General features: G+C 38.6%; 2 protein-coding genes across 2 annotated transcripts; both read right to left on the reverse strand.

The window, feature by feature from the left end:
• Window positions 1–3,094: 3,094 nt before the first annotated feature.
• LOC5522129 (sorting nexin-9) lies at window positions 3,095–19,142 on the reverse strand. Its single transcript, XM_032367562.2, has 17 exons — window positions 19,014–19,142; window positions 18,852–18,938; window positions 18,687–18,761; window positions 17,161–17,396; window positions 15,972–16,074; window positions 15,606–15,737; window positions 15,174–15,288; window positions 14,591–14,724; window positions 14,012–14,115; window positions 13,478–13,581; window positions 11,633–11,713; window positions 6,481–6,557; window positions 5,863–5,952; window positions 5,638–5,694; window positions 5,505–5,562; window positions 4,651–4,742; window positions 3,095–3,991 (listed from the first exon to the last, which is right to left on the reverse strand). The coding sequence occupies exons 1-17, from the start codon at window positions 19,026–19,028 to the stop codon at window positions 3,941–3,943; spliced, it is 1,611 nt and encodes a 536-aa protein (XP_032223453.1). The 5' UTR covers window positions 19,029–19,142; the 3' UTR covers window positions 3,095–3,940.
• On the reverse strand, window positions 6,808–11,619 carry LOC125561192. The gene is made up of 2 exons (XM_048724840.1): window positions 8,985–11,619; window positions 6,808–7,823 (listed from the first exon to the last, which is right to left on the reverse strand). The coding sequence occupies exons 1-2, from the start codon at window positions 9,187–9,189 to the stop codon at window positions 7,111–7,113; spliced, it is 918 nt and encodes a 305-aa protein (XP_048580797.1). The 5' UTR covers window positions 9,190–11,619; the 3' UTR covers window positions 6,808–7,110.
• Window positions 19,143–19,237: the final 95 nt, after the last annotated feature.

Here is a 19,237-nt window from a genome sequence, read left to right on the forward strand (position 1 = left end):
ACATCGAATAAGGCGGAGAATTTCTCTTAGTACTTAGTAACTTATAGCAAACAAAATATCAAGTGCGACTTTTTTTTAATTGATGCGACTTTTTGTAATGTGTCATTGAAATATGAGCTTTTCGTCCCTGAGTTGATACACAGGGCAATAATAATCAAGGAAAAATTATCTTAAAAAGCCAAAATCTGGTTATGTGCACTTCGGCCTCACGTTATTTGTGTTTTGAAAATCAGTCCGTAATACAAAAAACCTATTGCCATTGTTAGAAATTGTGTCTTCTCTGTCTACCTGGAATTGCGCGTTTTCCAGGTTTTTCCGTCATGTCAGCATGGCTATTTACTGGGATAAATGTGGTAGCCCAGTTTTAAAAGGCAACGCAGTGAACCAAAAAAAAAATTACAAAATATTTAACAATTTTCAAACACATCCTCAGTTTTCCTGAATTTTATTTCGGTGCTATCTCTGCTGTGGGGATTGTATTTGTAAGATGTTTACACTGCAAAAGATAGGACAGTCAGCCCCATCTACTTCAATGGAGCACACCTTAAGTCCAACACGACCTCAAGAGATGATGCACCTTACCTTTCTTGCCCCATTCAGTGTTGCAATATGGCATTTTTTTCATATATTTTTGGTGGTGGGCAGTAGAATCTTTGTCATACATGTCACAACACGAATAGGGCCCAAGGAAATTGCATATCTCAGGTATTTTAGTCAACACTGCGCGCAGGGTCTAGTTGCAATTATAATCCGAACACTGCGAAGCAATAACTCACAAATTATAAGTCTCTTCTAGAATTTCTTATCTCTGAGCCCCAGTTGGTTGAAATAAAACTATTTTTGCACAGGATAGCATTTCAATTGCGTTTAGAAAATTTGTTATTTGCTTTCCACTCACGTTTACGATGCAAAATTACTTACACGTGAGTGTCCGCACAGGAAGCCCAAGCAACATTGTGTATACACTCTCATCCTATAGAATTCCGTAACACTGAGTAAAAATTACTTAACACTGAGTAAGAATTAATTAACACTTAGTAAGAATTACTCAACGCTGAGTAAGAATTACTTAACACAGAGTAAGAATTACTTAACACTGAGTAAGAATTACTTAACACTAAGTAAGAATTACTCAACACTATCGTAACCGTCGTAATAGTCGTCTAGGGTTTGCCCTAGCTTAACAAGTGCTAGTGCATGACAAAGCTTCTTATCTTTAGAAATTTTACCTAGCGGATGAAAATTGGCGCAGTGTTGCGAGTGACAGGTGGTGTACCTTTAGGAGGTCGAATGAGATATGCCAGTATTTGTATATAAATATATGCCTGGAATAGGTGTACATGGGTGTGGTGTACATTTAGGGGGTCAAATAAAATATGCCAGTATTTATGTATAAATGTATGTCTGGAATAGGTGTACATGGGTGTGGTGTACATTAAGGGGGTCGAATAAGATATGCCAGTATTTATGTATAAATATATGTCTGGAATAGGTGTACATGGGTGTGGTGTACATTAAGGGGGTCGAATGAGATATGCCAGTATTTGTGTATAGATATATACCTGGTATAGGTGTACATGGGTGTGGTGTACATTTAGGGGGTCGAATAAGATATGCCAGTATTTATGTATAAATATATGTCTGGAATAGGTGTACATGGGTGTGGTGTACATTAAGGGGGTCGACTAAGATATGCCAGTATTTATGTATAAATGTATGTCTGGAATAGGTGTACATGGGTGTGGTGTACATTAAGGGGGTCGAATGAGATATGTCAGTATTTATGTATAAATGTATGTCTGGAATAGGTGTACATGGGTGTGGTGTACATTAAGGGGGTAGACTAAGATATGCCAGTATTTGTGTATAGATATATGCCTGGTATAGGTGTACATGGATGTGGTGTACATTAAGGGAGTCGAATGAGACATGCCAGTATTTGTGTATAAATATATGCCTGGAATAGGTGTACATGGGTGTGGTGTACATTTAGGGGGTCGAATAAGATATGCCAGTATTTATGTAAGGGTTAGCTGGTTAGATAATGGACGCGAGTGTGTTATTGGATTTAGGGCAACAAAAATCACCGAGTGCGCAGCACAAGCACATTTTTGTTAAAATGAGTGCCCTAAATTTCATAGAACACGAGCGGACATTATCTAACTTTCGTAGAAACTTAACACTGCCACTAGACATTTCGAAATGCTTTTATACTAGATGTCACTGGCAAATCAACATCATTTAATGTAAAACAATTAAAATAATATCTTACTGTCGAAGGCCATTGTAAGGTTGTCAACAAGTTACCAACATCATTAGGCAATACTGACAGGTCAATTGTGTGCGAATAAAACTAGATTTCTCGCTCTGTTGAAATTCTAGTCATCGCTGCAAGACTCGAAGCAGGAGTGCTTGATTTTTCCGTCCCCGGAAAGAAAGCGCGCGGTTTTACCATCATTCGGCGAAAGAAAGTAAGCAAATAAAAACACGAAAAAGCGCGCTCTGTAGGCTCGAAAATAAGAAAACGATAAACCGAGGTCTTCAGATGTTATTTCTTTGCTTCCATCGCTGAGCAATGTTGAAATATTTGTGAATAACTTTGATATTAGTAAACTCAATTAACGTTGTATTTTTACTATCTTTTTTTTCCTCTAGGATGTGAAGCAGTTAAGGGTTTTGAATAACAGTGACTTTTCAGTGAGGTTTGTAGTTAGTAATATTTTAGTAGTTATCTACTTAGTGATTAGTATTTTCCTCCAGAAAAACAATGAAAACAAAGTTGCAACTTAGGGAATACGAATAACTAAGTAGAACAAGACCCAGACTATTTTTTGATAAAAGATCTGCCACTGACAATTGGCATTCCCACCGTTTTTTAAACAGGGGTAAAAGGGGAAGCTCTCACGACGATCGAAACGTCGGCGAAACTAGTGTTTCCACAAAAGCGTAAAGCATACAATTTTTTATTTATTTCCCTTATTCCATCAAGCCTACACAGATCACCTTGTTATTCTGCAGCTTGTTTGTAGTTTTTCTAGTCTTACCAGGCGTAGATAAGCTTGGCAAAATAAACAACAACGAAACAAACACAGTACATAGTTGCTATTCATTTATTTGTTATCTTTAAAATAGTTATTTCATGATTTCGTAGCGCATTACAGGCGTTAGTGATATTAAAACCAATGGTTTTCATGAAGCTTTTACGGCAGCAACTGCTTGGAGACGACCAAATATTGAGACAAAGGTAACTCAACAGGCAGGCTACAACCAAAGGACACAACGGGGTCTCTGTTTTTGTGTTGCTCGTTACATTGAGAAGTAAGGGCATGAGGAATGACTAGGGCAAGAGTGATTCCCAAAAATCCGCCGAAACACTTAGCGAATAAATTCGCCTTATTGTAAGCAGTAATCCCTGTAAAAATACTTTTCACTTCATGGGTTTTTGGGAACCACTCTAACCAGAAGTACAACACTAAATGTCAAAAGGTCTGTTCACTAAATGACGTCACAGGGCCAGCCTCCTGAACCATTAAGAACCCAGACCCTCTCGCATATGATTGCACTTTTTTTTGTATGTGTTGTCCACTTGAATGCCACGTCCAACATAGTTCTAATTTGATGCAACAACTAATTTTTAAAACACTAAAACTGCCTAATTTATAATACTCCATTATTTATGTTGTTCTAGAGAATGGCTCCCGTTCTTTACTTCTCTAACGATTTCGAATATTCCTAGAAAAAAAGGGGACGGAAACCTAGTGACTGGAAAAAGAAAGTCTCCTTTTTCTTTAGGTTATCCTTTGTCATTGTATAAGAGACTATAAAATTAGAAAAAAAACTAAAATATCAAATAAACTACACAATCTCAATGTCGGTATCACGTTGGGTTCGCTGCTTGTTGCGGGTTTTCGGTCACAGGGTGACGTCCCATCCAATCACTTTACTGCATGTTGTCGTACATCGCGTGGGATTCTTGAAGTTTTAGTATTATCTGAAACAGACGAATTTGGTCATTTGTTAAAGAATCTTTCTTGTACAACTCGTCACAACAACCACGGCGTCAGTACGGCGCATCTTCACTTGTTTGCCAGAAAAAAACAATGAAAGTATTAACGGTAATCAACTCCCGAAGTCAAGCAGTATGATGCACGCAATCAGTGGTATTGCTCCCCCCCTAGCGCTAGGTTCGACCCCCCTCTAATACCCCACAGAGTATTAGAGAGATTCACTTTTAAAGCTATACGTTAAACACTTAAAATACAAAAAATAGCTTCAGTCGTATTCAACGAGAGCATTCTAAGTAACATAGTCTGATTGATTATTTAATAATTAACTGATTAATGTTGGTTTGTACAGTAAATAAAGCACATACAAATAGCTTGCCGACGGGGCATGCTTTGCTATACAATGTATCGTAGCCCGCAGTGGTTCATGGGTAACGTATAAATGGCTAAATCCTGTTCTCTAAGCGCCATGTGAACGTTTAGAGGTACATAAACAAGAATGCTAAAGCTTTCTAAACCTGTGTTTGTTTTTATTCACCCTTATTTCTTATTTATTTGATACCCATGAAGCACTGCGGGTTACAACATAGATTCTCTGAGTGCAGCCTAGTTTGAAATAGACGATATATAGTATGCCAATACTCACTCTTTGGTGGAAAGCTATTTGCTCCTGGAGAAAACTCTGCATCATGACTTTAAAATCAGCAACTCTTAATTGGTGAAAATGGTTCATTTCAGCTGATATAAAAACAAAGAAAAATGAGAAGAAAAAAAAAATAGTGAGGATTTAGCTTGTAGCAGAAACAGTCCGTATTAAAAAAAATTCGTTAGTTGTCAAAGTCGCTTTAATCATCTCGTATACAGTTGTCGTTACAAAGTAATGACTCATAACTAAAATAGTATTTTCAGAAACGTCCACAATAAAACGAAAAAGGGACCCACAGAGTTTAATGAATGTGAATACACCACCAGTTATCATTTACGACGGTCTATTTGCAAGAAAACTTTAAAATAACCATCCACGATTGAAGTCTGGTACTTGATTAATTGATATAGGTGCGATATTCGATTGAAGTATGTCACTTGCTCGTATGAACAAGCAGATGAAAATGGTTTCCTTGTATGCCTCACTATAGGGTATTTGCGCTAAGAGACCACGTGACCTTTCTGGGTGGCAAATTCAAAACAAAATAATCATACAAAAAAAAAATCAGAAATGACTGCGCCTGTCACACAAGAGAATGATGAAAAAAGATCTTTAAAAGAAAATTAACCATATATTTTTTTCGTTAGCGCTGAATAAGTTGCTTTTTGTTGCTGTTATTTTGCCGCTAAAAGCTTGAGCGCACGTTAGTTTGCCACCCAAACAGTCACGTGATCTCTTAGCGCAAGTCCCATATCAGACAGGACAGCAAGATGGTGGCATGTTTTGCTCTCCTCCCCCCTCCTTTTTAAAAAAAGGCCCGTGTTGATAGGAACGGCATTAGGTGGGGCACTCACCAAAAGACACGGCGGTGATGGTATCTGCCCTCGAGCTCACGGTATCAACTACTCCGTTCTAAAAAAAACACAGCATAATCAGTAACTTGTCAAATCTTATATAGTAAACACAGTGTGATTAGTCACTTCGTACCTCCATTTTCTCATCCTCTTTAAGTTTTATACATTCCTTGACTTTTCCTATCGTCCCCTTATAGCAAGATAAATAGTATTAGCTTTCAAAAGGGTGCCTATGGTTTAAAAGGTTGTTGGGAGGGTTTGATTCAGTGAATATATCACTTACTTTCGCACAATTTTCATTTTGGAGCATAAGAGGGGGGGGGGGGGGAGGAAAGGGGACTTGACTGGTCATGCATACCTTGTGTATTTGTAAAATCTCTGGGTACTGTGACAACATCCCTGAATATTCTTTTAGACCATCGATGAGAGGAAGGAAGTCCTGCCTAGGCTGTAAACAAAGATTGTTCTCATAATGCAAACATGCCTGTCTGTTTAAAAGACTCCATCATTATTAATTCACCATTATCGACATCGTGAATACTAGTGTGGTTAATCATCAACATGGAACGCATCTTTACCATGACAAGTGCTGCCATCATCATAACATCACAACCTTAGATCATTACCCATATTAATCATCATTACCCACACTAATCAACATCAGCCACACTAATCAACATCACCCATACTAATCATCATCACCCATACTAATCATCATCATCTATACTTGTCATCATCAGCCATAATAATCATCATCGCCTATAATAATCATCATCGCCCATACTAATCATCATCACCCATACTAATCATCATCGCCCATACTAATCATCATCGCCCATACTAATCATCATCAACCATAATAATCATCATTAGTCACCATCACCACTCTATCAATAACTTAACAATAACAATAATAAATAACGCTTGCTTTCCCATTTAAAGTAATCTTTTTTGTTCAACAAATTCAGAGGAGTACCTGTTCTGCAAACATCTCTCCAATGTCATCATATGTTTTTCCTGTGTGTTCAACTGCTTTTGTAAGAGCCTGCGAATCTGGATGACAAATAATCATGAGTATGGAGTCGGGGGAGAGAGGATGGGGGTTGAACAGCCTAGTCTTTCATTCTGATTGTTAGTTTTCTTTACAAAATTTATCCCACACTTCCTGGCATTTAATAAGCGAGCAATAGAAACCCAGCAAGAATACCATGGCATAGGCTGGATGTGATACAGACAGGAAAGATACATTGGGTAAGGCGTGTAAAAGTGTAAAAGGGGAGATACAAACAGTTGGTACACTTGATGGACGGATGGAACATAAACCATTTCATTTATTTTATTTTTCTTTATTTACACATTTCTGAATTCACATATAATTACACATCACTATGCAAAAGACCTTTCAGCCTTAATCTTAGGGCTGCAGAAGATGTGGAAAAACTGTGATGAATTTGGACAGCTAACGCTGTATCCCTGTGATTTCATAGTTCTTACTCTGGAGGTATATTTTATCGAGCAGTAAGATGGATTTCAAAAACGATCAGTTGATCGTTTAACAACGAACCAGTAACAGTAGATGTACTTTTTCTTGCCGTTTATTCCGCGATCAGTGCATGTACTGATCAGGGATAAACGAGCCCTTTTTCTCGCGTGCCCTTAAGTTCTTAAAATAAAACTGCACAGTCTCTTCAGGTAGATTGAGCTGTTTTGCTAGTACAGCACGGGTATCCTGTGTTATAAACCGACTAGTGTTCACAAAGTAATGCTCCATCGTCTTCTTTGCCATGTTTGAGATGAAAGTACGCTTTCCCCGGCCAACGAATGCTTTCCGTGTGAACATGATCGGGTTTCGGGCGTCCGTCGGAGATTCGGCCGCCGCGGCAGCAGCGGCAGCCGCGATGGAGAAAGAGTGCTTTTTCTGCTGTCGCTCTCTCTCTATACCCCACGCAGCGGAGCAGTAAAGATTGTGCCTTTCAATGATCGATCTGGTGGTAAGAAACTCGTAAATCTTGTGGTAATGCTCGCACGATTTGTTTGGGTACGGTTTTTCGCCGAGGACCATATTATCAAACGCTGTGTCCTGCATCAGTTGACACAGCCTGCCCTGAGACACCCCCAAAATGACTTTGCAGATGACTTTCTGCGCGATCTTCTGTTGACCGATTTCTGCCGCAATCAACCTCTTGGCGTCAAGGACTGTGGGACGAGAGTGCGCGCGGTGTGGGCCTTTGTGGGATACCTGTGGTGCGGATTCCGAGGAGCATTCAGACTCGTCCCGAGGCTCTTCTTTGATTGTGATTACGGAGAATTGCTGTTGTCCTAAAACACAAATAAGATATATGTGTAACCATCAAATATGATGAGAGACGAGTATATATCGATGTTGACTATATTCTAGTCAATATTAAATATAAGATCCTGTGAAGAAACATAAAATCCTTTCATATTAAAGAATCCAGTTAAATGTTTCATTGTGAGATTAACCACGTTTTTCACTGCAGCACTTATTACAAAAACTATATGGTATGATAATGGACAAATATTTTAAATAAAAACGTATAAATCACGTCTTACGAGCCTGTTTGTGTCGCTTCGATTTAGGGCTAGAAGCCCAAGAAACTGCAGCTTGTTGGTGAGGAGTGACTGAAAATGGCTATTATTCATATGCTACTTGAAAAGGCTGTGCTAGTTTATAAGTGAGAACAGCACGAAAAGTTGCCGATCACACACAATTCAGCCTATAAGACATACGTCAAAATTAGTTCGTCCACAGAAGTAGTATTGGTTTTCTTACGTTTTCTGAACGTGAGAGACGCCCGCGGATAAGGGTTGTCATAAAGTCGGGCCTAATATAGTCGAACTAGGGGGAATAGTCAGAGTAATCACGATTCAAAAGTCTTTTCTTAAATATAAATTATTCTAAGAAATAGAGTTTATTTGGTGTTTACCACTTGCTAACATTATGCTAAATTTTGTTATTTTTGCGTAAATATTTAGTTCCGCTTCAATTCAATTTAAACCAAAATTCTCAGAATTAGTTATCCTAGCTGAGCTGTTGCCCGTGTGAAGATCATTTCCTTCACAGCTAGTTGAGGGGGATAAGACATAAAATGCTTGAATATCTACTCTCATTAAACTTCAATTTCGACAGAAACTACTATACTATTCTAAAAGCACAGCATATGCAGCGTAGACAGAGGGATCACATGCTTGGGTCGACTGAATGATTGCTAAAAAGTGTAAGGTAACGTTGTTTTTCTCCATCGCTTAAACGCCCAAAACTACCAAGACTCGTCAGTGATACAATCTCCATATGGCCTTGATGCAAGCAAAGCGTACTTAATGGGTCAAGCGCATGGCACAATCCCATTACAAAGACTTTGATGAAGGAATCTGACTAGTTTTGCGCACTAACATACCGCAACAAGAATCAGTCTATTCATGTCGGTTTTACAATACTTCCCAAAGTAACAAACTTACCTTCTACTATCGTAATAACTTCATTCGTCTCGACTCCCTCTAGAGTCTCGCCTGGCACAGATTGCGGCGGAAACCCAACTAAAAGCCCGGCGACTTTAGCTCCGACCCGATGACTTAGCGTCTCATACACTTCACACAGGCTGGTCGTCGGGGCGAACGTTTCGCAAAAACGGCCATTGGGCCCGCGGAAAATGTACTCTTGCATGCTTGACGGGTGTTTGTCTTGTGAGTTCGCCAGCCTCACTCCATCCAAGTAATCTCTTAGGTCCAAGCAGTCTCGGACTCGGATGTGTGCAATAGACAAAAAGATTAAACTCAACCGGATTATCTTGGGCCTAGGAGGGATTTGTATGGATTAAGTAGGTTTAGGAGTTCGATTGGGCAAATCTTAGGAAGATAGAGGTTGGGATTAGTGAGGGATTTGGACGGAATTACTGAAGCAGCGGCGAAATGTGACTGGCTCGCTACGTAAGCCCGGATTAAATGGGATATTGGATTAAGGAGCGTTTACACGGAATTTGGTCATTATGTGGCACACAAATTGAATTCATAATAGCCACACGAGTTTGATAAATATTCACGATACTTACAAATGTAAATAGAAAAGAAGGCATATGAAGAGAACCCCAACGAGAGTATTGGTTGTCTCTCAAAGGCACGCCTGACAGGGAGATGTAATGGGCACAAGTTTAAGCGCATCAGCAAGTCTTGACGTCTTATTCTTGAGCCGATGGAAGAGTGACAGCATAGATGAGACAAGCGAGTGACAGCAAAATGACTCGGTAGTCCCTGTCGTGCCCTATTCTTTTGCACATGCCTCCTTTACGCCGCATTTGACAGACAGTTAAAACATCTCTTACAGTTAAAGTTAGAAGTTCTAAGAAACATGACACAGCCCGTTCAAAATTTCACATGATTTAACGTTTAGTAGCATAGGCAGGAGTTGACAGACCGCTCAATATTTCAAAAGTCGAAGTTGAAGAGCAAGACGTTTCGAGCTCTTGTTCAGCTGCATACTTTTTGTTTCATACAGTTAGAAAGTTGATTGGCACAGGCAGGCGACATTTGAAAGAGCGTCCAATATCTCATCTGGTTGAAAGTTCAACAACATAGGCAGCAAGGTTTTCAGCAAAGTTTAAAGTAACATGTCCAGCTACACATTTTTAGGGGCGAATACGTTTGAGGATTATAAGATTTCAGATGAGCTTGTGCATCACAAAAACAAAAGACTAGCTTCGTTTTACAAAAATAAAAGCCGACCGCAGTTTCAAGAGACTTTCTGCCAATTCATATCGTTTTAAACTGAACATTCGCACACTTTTAGCATGATTATACAAAAAAAAAAGAAAAACAAACAAACAATAGTGCTAAAATAAAGCATAGCACGCTTAATAAATTGTGTTTTGTATAGCTTCGCGGTTTTGTAGGGTGTTAAACACTAGTTCCACATTGAATATTAATAACCGACTTTTTTTCACAAATGAAAAACTCACAAAAACGGAAAAAAACGCCTTCTGATTCTGGACTTTTCTAGCATAAAAATATCTTAGCTTAAAAGCAGTTTAAGAGACGGCTGCATGGTCGTTATGCTAATCGTGTGATAAAGCACTAATACTCGAGAATCCTTCTTGGGCTAATCGTAACACTAATCCCAGGCCACTCTCCGCCCTCTGCTTAAAATGACACACAGGTATGCCGAAAATATGCCGGAAATATTAGAGACACCATTTAAACGACTAAAATCAACTCAGCGGTTTTGAACTTGATGCTGACGAGGAGTACAGGTGCTGTCGCGCCAAACAAAATAACAACAACAAAGACAGTAACAACAACAACATTATACCAAGACAAAAAAAAAAACAGAGCGATAAGATTTATAACAGAAAAGTTAAGCAAATAAGCTGGTAGCATTTTGCATTTTGAAACCTGTTGAACTGGGGTAATTTCCGGTATAGGCGTATGATCGGAGGGCTTTTTTCGTTGCAATAAGTAAGGGCAATAGAATATGATATATCGTACTCTTGTTTTGAGGGTATTATCTAGGGCATTTATCTGGACTTCCCGTTGAATAATAAAAAATATAAAACAGGAGCAATACAAAAAGACTTAAACTGACAATTCGATCGGCTATATGCTTCCTTATTCACCTAGGGACATTTTAAAGAATCGATTGTGCTGAATAAAAACTAATGAACTACATTAAGATATTTGGCTTACATTGATAAATCCTGATTTTGCGTCGTTTAAAAGGCATTTGTATCAGTGAAAAAAGCCATCACAAAGTTCAAACAGCGCCAATGGCAATTGAGAAGACAAAAACAAGAAACAAAGACACTATGTAGGTGCTAGTCCATCATAATGCGCACTTTAAAAACATAAATGGTCCATGCCACAGCATATCGGCGCCGAGAGCTATGAGTTCTGCAAGCTACGCTTCACAAGGGCATGGATTGAGGGCAAAAATGACGGCACAGAATCCGTCTTACCCTTATTCGGGATGGGCTATAATCCACTCTCTTAGCTCAAGGGCATAGCAAGGCTAGTTATCGTAAAGGTCTCCCTAGGGTAAGTCAAGAATAGAACTATATCATCCTCTCAATAAAAAGCAAAGCGGATCGAAACATAAGATTACAAATTATGCGTCTTACTTTCAGTGATGTCGTCGACGGCAAACGACTGTGACAAAGCCGTGAAAGTCCCGCCGATTTTCTTGTACTCCGTCTTGTACGCTGCCGAAGACAACAGAAAGGACATTAGAAGAAGAGAAAAGCGTGACAGCCTTAGTAATTGTGACGGTGTTATCAGTGAGATCGTGACTTTGTCCTGTCACGACATTACGTAAACAGTATGAAAATTAACCTTTTACTAGTAAAACAAATCCATGCGACAACTCAACTCAGAGTAAACCTATTTGATGTGTCATGGTTAACTAAGGATCAACAAAATCTTATAAGCTTATTGTTGGATTCTATAGCAAATCAATAATGCCAAGATAACAAAATATGTGGAATAACGGAAAAGCGTACACTAGCAAAATAAAATAATATTTTGGCCAATTTCGAAGACCTACGCACCTTTTTTTAATAATAATTCTATCATTGAAAGAAATCTCAGTCGCGGTACATTTTCATATCAGCGAAGCGCTAAGAAAAACTTTGCAAAATATTCAACTTTCCAGAATGGAAAAATAAATCTCGCGAAACACAGAGTATGGAACGGAGCGAATACCTTGGAATTAAACATTCAAAAGCAGTGACTGGTTCCATACGATCGGTTGGATCGGGGTCGGTGCACTCGGCATAATTTCTCGTTCTCCGATTCGGATCTAAGAATATCTATGTATTCTTTTACAGTCCCCCGCACAAAGTCAATGTATGATCCGGTTGATGGTGAGAGGATGTTCCCAATTCATAGATCCGACGCGCGCACGAATATCCAATCAGAAAGCAGCAAATAGAAACCAGTGCAACCCAATGTCCCACAAAAGTCCCAAAAAATGTACAACATGTCGGATGAGGTTTGTGAATCCTGCTCGGGTTTATCTAAAATAAAGACGTTTATAGGGGTTTTCCTGCGACTTGGGAAATAAAGCACGGTCACCTAACATGATGGAAACTTGATTTGTTGTCCAAGCTTGGTGAAAATCTTGTAGAAAAGCATAGAAATAGATAACTACAAATTTGGTTGATGAATTGGAACGGCACTAATCCAGCTCGAAATACGAAAGCTTGGAAATGATAGGATAAAGCGGTGCTCTCTTCGGTAGGTACTATGTGTTTAGGTGCTTTCTAAGCTATTTTTGTCAATTTGCAGTGATTTAAGTGCAGGGAAAAGTAGAAGAGAATGCCGAATTCGCTTTACGCCTGACTGGCAAATGTCAAGATTTTACAGCAATAATACAAACGACAGTCTCATCATTCTTACATGTAATTGAAGTAACCTAGGATAATATCAAACACAAGTTTAATGGTAGGACTTACACTGTTATTGTATATGTGGTTTGTTTGCTTTTTGTTTTTCGTTTCTTCGCAGAAATTTTACGTGTTTTTCTGCAATTTGAGTCCCAACTCTACACTAAAAGTGGCCTGTCAAAGAAAACAGGACTATCACTATCTACGCTGACCGGAAGATGCTTATTTTGCTTGTCCAGATTTGCAGAAAAATATCTCAAACCAATCTTTTTGCGTCGATTGCCGACTTTTTGTGGGACCACATGGCAGTTATTGCATCATCTCTTTCCCGATTGACTATTCGTGCGCGCGTGATTGACATGTCGGATCTATGAATAGGCGATTCCAGCTATAAGCATGCGCGCGCACTCACCATGGAAACCTACCTCAACTACCGGCATGCAGCGCGCGCTTCGTTTGGTGCAAGCTTAAAAATGCGCGCGCTGCATTCTGGTAGTTGAGGTAAGTTTCTACGGTAATGCACGCTCAAAATTAAAGCTGGAATGACCTATTAGAAAGTGTCTTTATTTTTATGATACTTACAACCAATACATTTCTCACAGTGTGTTGTACCCCTGTCCACGATATTCTTGACACTGTCCTCCATCGAACGAACAAACTTGCCGAAATTGTCAATGTGACTATCACTGAAATTTCGGGGGAAAAAAAGGGATTAGAGGATCAATCAATTTCTTCCCAACGAGTTTAAATAAAATAAATGAATTAGCTTCTTCTTTAATCATCTATCGGAAAGACTAATCTTGTAAGAATGTGGTCATAACGATGCTTGGCCTGTTGGATATCGTAGTTCTCACTCGCCCCATGACAGGTAATCCGGAATCCGGAATCCATGAAAAAATGAGATATGGGATCCGGAATCCATGAAAAAATGAGATATGGAATCCGGAATCCATGCTGCTGGAATCAGGAATCCATGCTGCTGGTATCCGGAATCCACGAGAAAAAACCCACATGGAATCCGGAATCCACACACTAGGATCCGGAATCCAGAACCCTATTGGAGAACCTGTCATGGGGCGATCTCACTAGTTATAGACGCCAACTCTAAGTACTTACATGGCATATAAAGATAATTTAGTTGGTGGACATTCAACGGCTCGAAAGAACGCTCCTCCCGTGAACTTGTCGTTTTCAGCCTTACGCTTCCCAGCTTTCCATTCCTAGAAATAATAAATAATAAAGGCACAGGAAAGCGTAAGAAAGTCTTTTATTTTTATTAAATTTGTAAGGTTGAAAGTGAAAAAACACACAAATTTTTATTTTTTAGTAAAAGCTGTTAACTATGTTTACACTAATGCGTGTAGTTTGCGTGTAGTTCTTGAGTAGTCTGCGTGTTTTGCGCGTGTAGTCTGCGCGTTTTGTGCGTGTAGTTTGAGTGTAGTAATTCATGTAATTGTACTTAGCGAGAAGTGCGAGTACTACACGCATCAAACGAACTCTCACAATCAAATCCTGGCTACGGTTGGTTAGGCCTATTCTACCCTGCTAGCACAGCTTTCTTCCTGCTTGTTTCTATCAGTTCACTTATCCCTGTCGAGAACGAGAACACGAAAGAACAGAGACGCAACACGGATAAGTAAACTGCTAGAAACAAAGAGGAAGAAAGCTCTGCTAGCAGGGACGGCTTTAACTTACCTTTTCACTGTCTGCACAAGTCAGGAAGTGATTTACAACAGGACTCTTAGACAAAACAGGATGTTGGCAAAGCCTTCCAACCCACTTCTCAAGCTTTTCTCGTCTCTTCTCCACAAAATCCTCACCGAACCGGCCTAAAAAGACATGAGACATCAATACACAAGGCAGCCAAGGAATAGATCATGTGACACAGCAAAATAAATCTTCTTTGGCTTTCTTATCTGGATTGGCAAAAGAGAGGGAGCACATTTAAACAGGTATCCTTTATATTTACATCCCAAGCATCCTTCTTGTGGGCCAGAAGCTACAGTATTTTAATGAATTTCAAGATCTGTACAAGAAAAATGCTAAGAAGGGTTATGTTTTTAGCATTTTGTGAAATGTGGTGAAAGTTTGATAAATCAAATAGAAATCCACTCAGTTCAAGCAGAAATTATAAAACCCGTGCTAGTGAAACTGTTTTTTTTTTTTTACAAGAAGATGCCTTATATGCTTTTTAACAACCAAAGAAATCACTCCACATTGGTGGTGTGTCAGTCTCTAGAGATCCAGGAAAATCCATATTATATCTCTTGTCATTCACCTGTGATTTGTTTGTCTGGGAGGGGAGGTATAGCGATCAAAGTGTATTTATCTACCAGTCTGTTGTACAGCCAGTCAAAATGCTTGAACCTTCGACTGACTGGCCGCATTGTATTCTAGAAACAGAAGAACTTGTCATACACTAAGGCAAGATAATACACCAGGAATATTATTTCCCTAAAAAAAGGACTACTGTAATAATTAACAAAGTAATCCACATCATACAGTATGTAAAATAAAACAGAATTTCAATCAGAATTTCAAAGAAAAATGCTGATATATATTTATTGCAACATTTTCTTAAATGTTTAAATAAATAAAAAAAACTGTTGCAAAGAGAAAAGAATTATGACCATGTGTCAACATTATTATTGTGGCACTCAGCAGGCATGTGCAACAATTTTTACTGTGGGTAATACAAAAAATAACTTACTGTTGGTACAACATTGTAAGATATAAAACTTTTCATCCCTTTGAACTTGCTCTTCTTTTCTGGTTCTGTTACAGAGCATGTGAAAGGAGCAGAACTGGGTTCCCATACAATGGACGCTGCTCCCTCTCCACTCTGGAAAAGATATAAAAATACAAAAGATTATCATCAGAAAACACCAAGTATAATATTTGATTAGTAATAATAAATTGCGACAAACAAGAACAGCCAGATCTAGGGATAGTTTTAACCTGTTCCCCTGCTCCCCAAATTCTTAAAGAATTTGCTTCAAAATATAAAGAAAATCCTTGAAAGAATATCAACCCTAACAGTCCTGCCAGTCAGTAAAAAATAACATGTAAAAAATACCCTTGTAATGACTCTGACTGTCTCCTCTGGTGGAACTTGAAGACTCTCTTCAGCTGTTCCAAGAACATATGCCTCTCCTCCTGACTTAACAAACACTGAAAATCTACCCAAAAAGATGCCAGTCAAAACACGAGGGAAATTCAAAACAGCTAGATTCCATATTTTATTAGGTCTGAAAGGCATTCTTATTAATAGTGACCCCTGCAGCCATATTCCTAGAGCAATATAACAAGTTTGGAATGTCAGAAAAGGAAACTAATTTAAAGCTAATCTGTTTCGTATTATTAGTGTGTTTCACACTAGCATAACGGTACACCGTCTGGTAAGATAAAACCAGTTCAAAGTTCTCTTTTCTTATGATATTAACCCATTGACATCTCAACAGGCCTTTGCCTGCCTTGAGAAGTACCCACAATAAAAAAAATCATAAATGCAAAATAAACACAACAGAGATACTTAGGTGTCAGTCCAAGGGATAAATGGTCTTGAAGACATTATGCACCCAGACAAGTCAATAGCAACTAATCTTCAGCAAAATCATACTCAATCAATTTTTTTGACAAAATTTCAAATCGAACAAGGAAAACAGCAGAATCAACTCTCAATCAATGCTCAAAATATTACAAAAAGAAAGAGATCAGCAAACACAGCCCAAGATACAAATGTATATCTCTTTTTTAATCCTCCAGGTAAATTTCAATGGCCTCAAAACAGGGGGGTAGTCAGGGGGTGGCCTAGGGGACCTGAGCCCCCCTTCTGTTAAAAATCCTGGCTATGCGGCTGCAAAACCCAATATCCATTCCTTGAAGGCTTCTGAAACCATCTTGCTGCCATTATAGACTGCTAAGCATTTTGGGAGATGCATGGAAAAATTTACAAGGGGAGGGCCAGTCAATATGCCTCTTCCCAAAGTCAGACAATTTTTTCACCCAAAGCCAAACAAACCAATTCAACGTCATACACACCCAGAATAAAAGTGTAAACAATTTTGGAATCATATTGGTTTCAGAGAAGACAGAGCTGTGGTAATTCATAAGAAAATTATTGTCTCATCCAGGCAAAGCTAAACAAGAAAAACTATCATGAATCCATGTTTGCTTGCTTGTATTTCGATTAGTTGAGGTAGAAAAAGCAAGTAGCTCAATTTTGAAAAAATATTATATAATCTAAGAATATCTTATATACAGACCTGTTCATACTTTTCCTAACTGTCCCAGTGCGGTGGATTGATGAGCCTGTGTCACGTCGCTGCATGGTCGATGCCTGAGGGTCTCCACCACTATAACTACTGCCTGTGTCATCGTCCCAATCATCATCAAAGTCCTCAGCATCATAATAATCATTTGAAGGTGGGGGTTGGTATGGTGCAGATGGGGTCTGTATTGGTACTGTCGGCATGGGAGGCGCCACAGGCTCACTAATGACCTAAAATAAAAACGTAAATCAGAGTTAATAGGTTCATTTATAAAAATCCATAAAGTAAGTAAACAAGAGAGATGATCCCATATAATGCAATTATTCTTTTTTATTGCAGTTCTCAATGGATAGAGACACTGGGCATGTATAAATAAAGTTTGATCCCTGGAAATACAAGTTATTTCATGAAGATTTTACAAGTTTTTTTTACATGTCAATGATCTAATTTCCAGGGAATTCTTACTGTGCTTCGGTTGCTGTCCAGAGCACAGAGTTGAATTAAAAACAGGATGTGGTAATAACTGTAACAAAATATGTTGATAGGAAGTTGCAAAGGCGAGATGGAGCTTCATGAAAACAAGTTGACTAAATATACTGTAAATGGATACAAAGCACCAAATATAACAAGTTTCAAGAGGCTTGTTCATTGGTTCTTCAAAAGATATTTATGCAAATCTAATCCAACTTGTATATATTTAATCAAATTCAAATCATATAATGCAGTATGAAAATGTTCCCATAACACATTAGGATATTGACACTCAAGAGAGTCCTTAAGCAAAAAACAAAAAAGTGAAGCCAAATGCAACATGAAAATCAATATCCCAAAAAAGACAAAAAGACAATAGCTAACTAGTGGGTAATAGAGACAGTATTTTTATTTTCTTCTGAGTAAGTGTGTTTATTATGGCTGAGATGACATGCACAGCATTTATATTCAATAGCTACATAGTATATGCCTGGTAACAGTATGGCATTTGTCACTATGTACCACCTGTAGAATTGTTAAAATACATAGTAAAGAAATGCGAGATACACCTGATTAATATCAACGGGAAAAGACACAACGTCAAAAAGTATAGGTATTGTTTATAATAGCTTTGCTTTCCTGCTTTATCAAAACAAACATAATCACTCCAGACATCAAAGAGAGACAGCAGGGCTACTTTATAATTCTGCATGAATCACATTACAATAGGACTGTAAACCATGCAATATTTATCTTTTTGTTCACCTGTTAAATACACCATTTTCATGACCGTTTTAATTACCCAGTATTATGGTGAGAATTTTTGGACTAGTTCAGTTCCCGAACAAAATCAATCTCAATAGCTTAGCGGAATCAGTTAGAAAAATTATCTTTAAGGATTTATGAGGTACTTTGTCAAACACATCCGAGACAGTGAAAAAGCTGAGCACACAGCCCTTGTTCAGTAACAAATGTTGCAAGGATTTCAGTTAACGAGTGGACGGCAACCCCACACCAAGAATTTTATATTTCAAAACAGAAAACTTTACCTCAACGTAAGCTTCGGGAAATAAACCCTTTATACCGCTCTGTGTAATTCCTTCCCACCATCCTTCTCCGACGTCCTAAATACGAAGATAACGAGAAGGAACATAAGCTATAGTTTTAAGAGATCGCCACAGTTAACGGTACAAATAGCAGTTATTATTCCTTACCGTACGAGTTACGGTGAGGACTTCATCCACCGAAACGATCAGTTCTCCGGTAGCTGTATCGCCATCGAAATCGTACAAAACACGAACCTGGAAAGGAAAATGAATACAGTTTTGTAGCTTAAAATTTTCACAAGAAATATTGATTTATCTACTAGGAAATACCTTTTGCCCCGCCATTTTCGTAGGTCTCAGGACATTTTACTTCGGCACCATCCTTCGATCGTAAACTGCTTCCAACTTTTGTTGCCAAATATAGATTTTACTCATGTGACGTCACGTGATAATGGTCGCCCGCGGGTTGCGGGACATCTATAAATACAGCCGGAAACCACTGAGATAATAAGAAAGAGAAATAAATTCTCCAGTTAAAGTATCGAAAACCCTTA

The sequence above is a fragment of the Nematostella vectensis genome, chromosome 3 (genome assembly GCF_932526225.1).
Source record: "Nematostella vectensis chromosome 3, jaNemVect1.1, whole genome shotgun sequence".
NCBI classification, from domain to species: Eukaryota; Metazoa; Cnidaria; class Anthozoa; order Actiniaria; family Edwardsiidae; genus Nematostella; species Nematostella vectensis.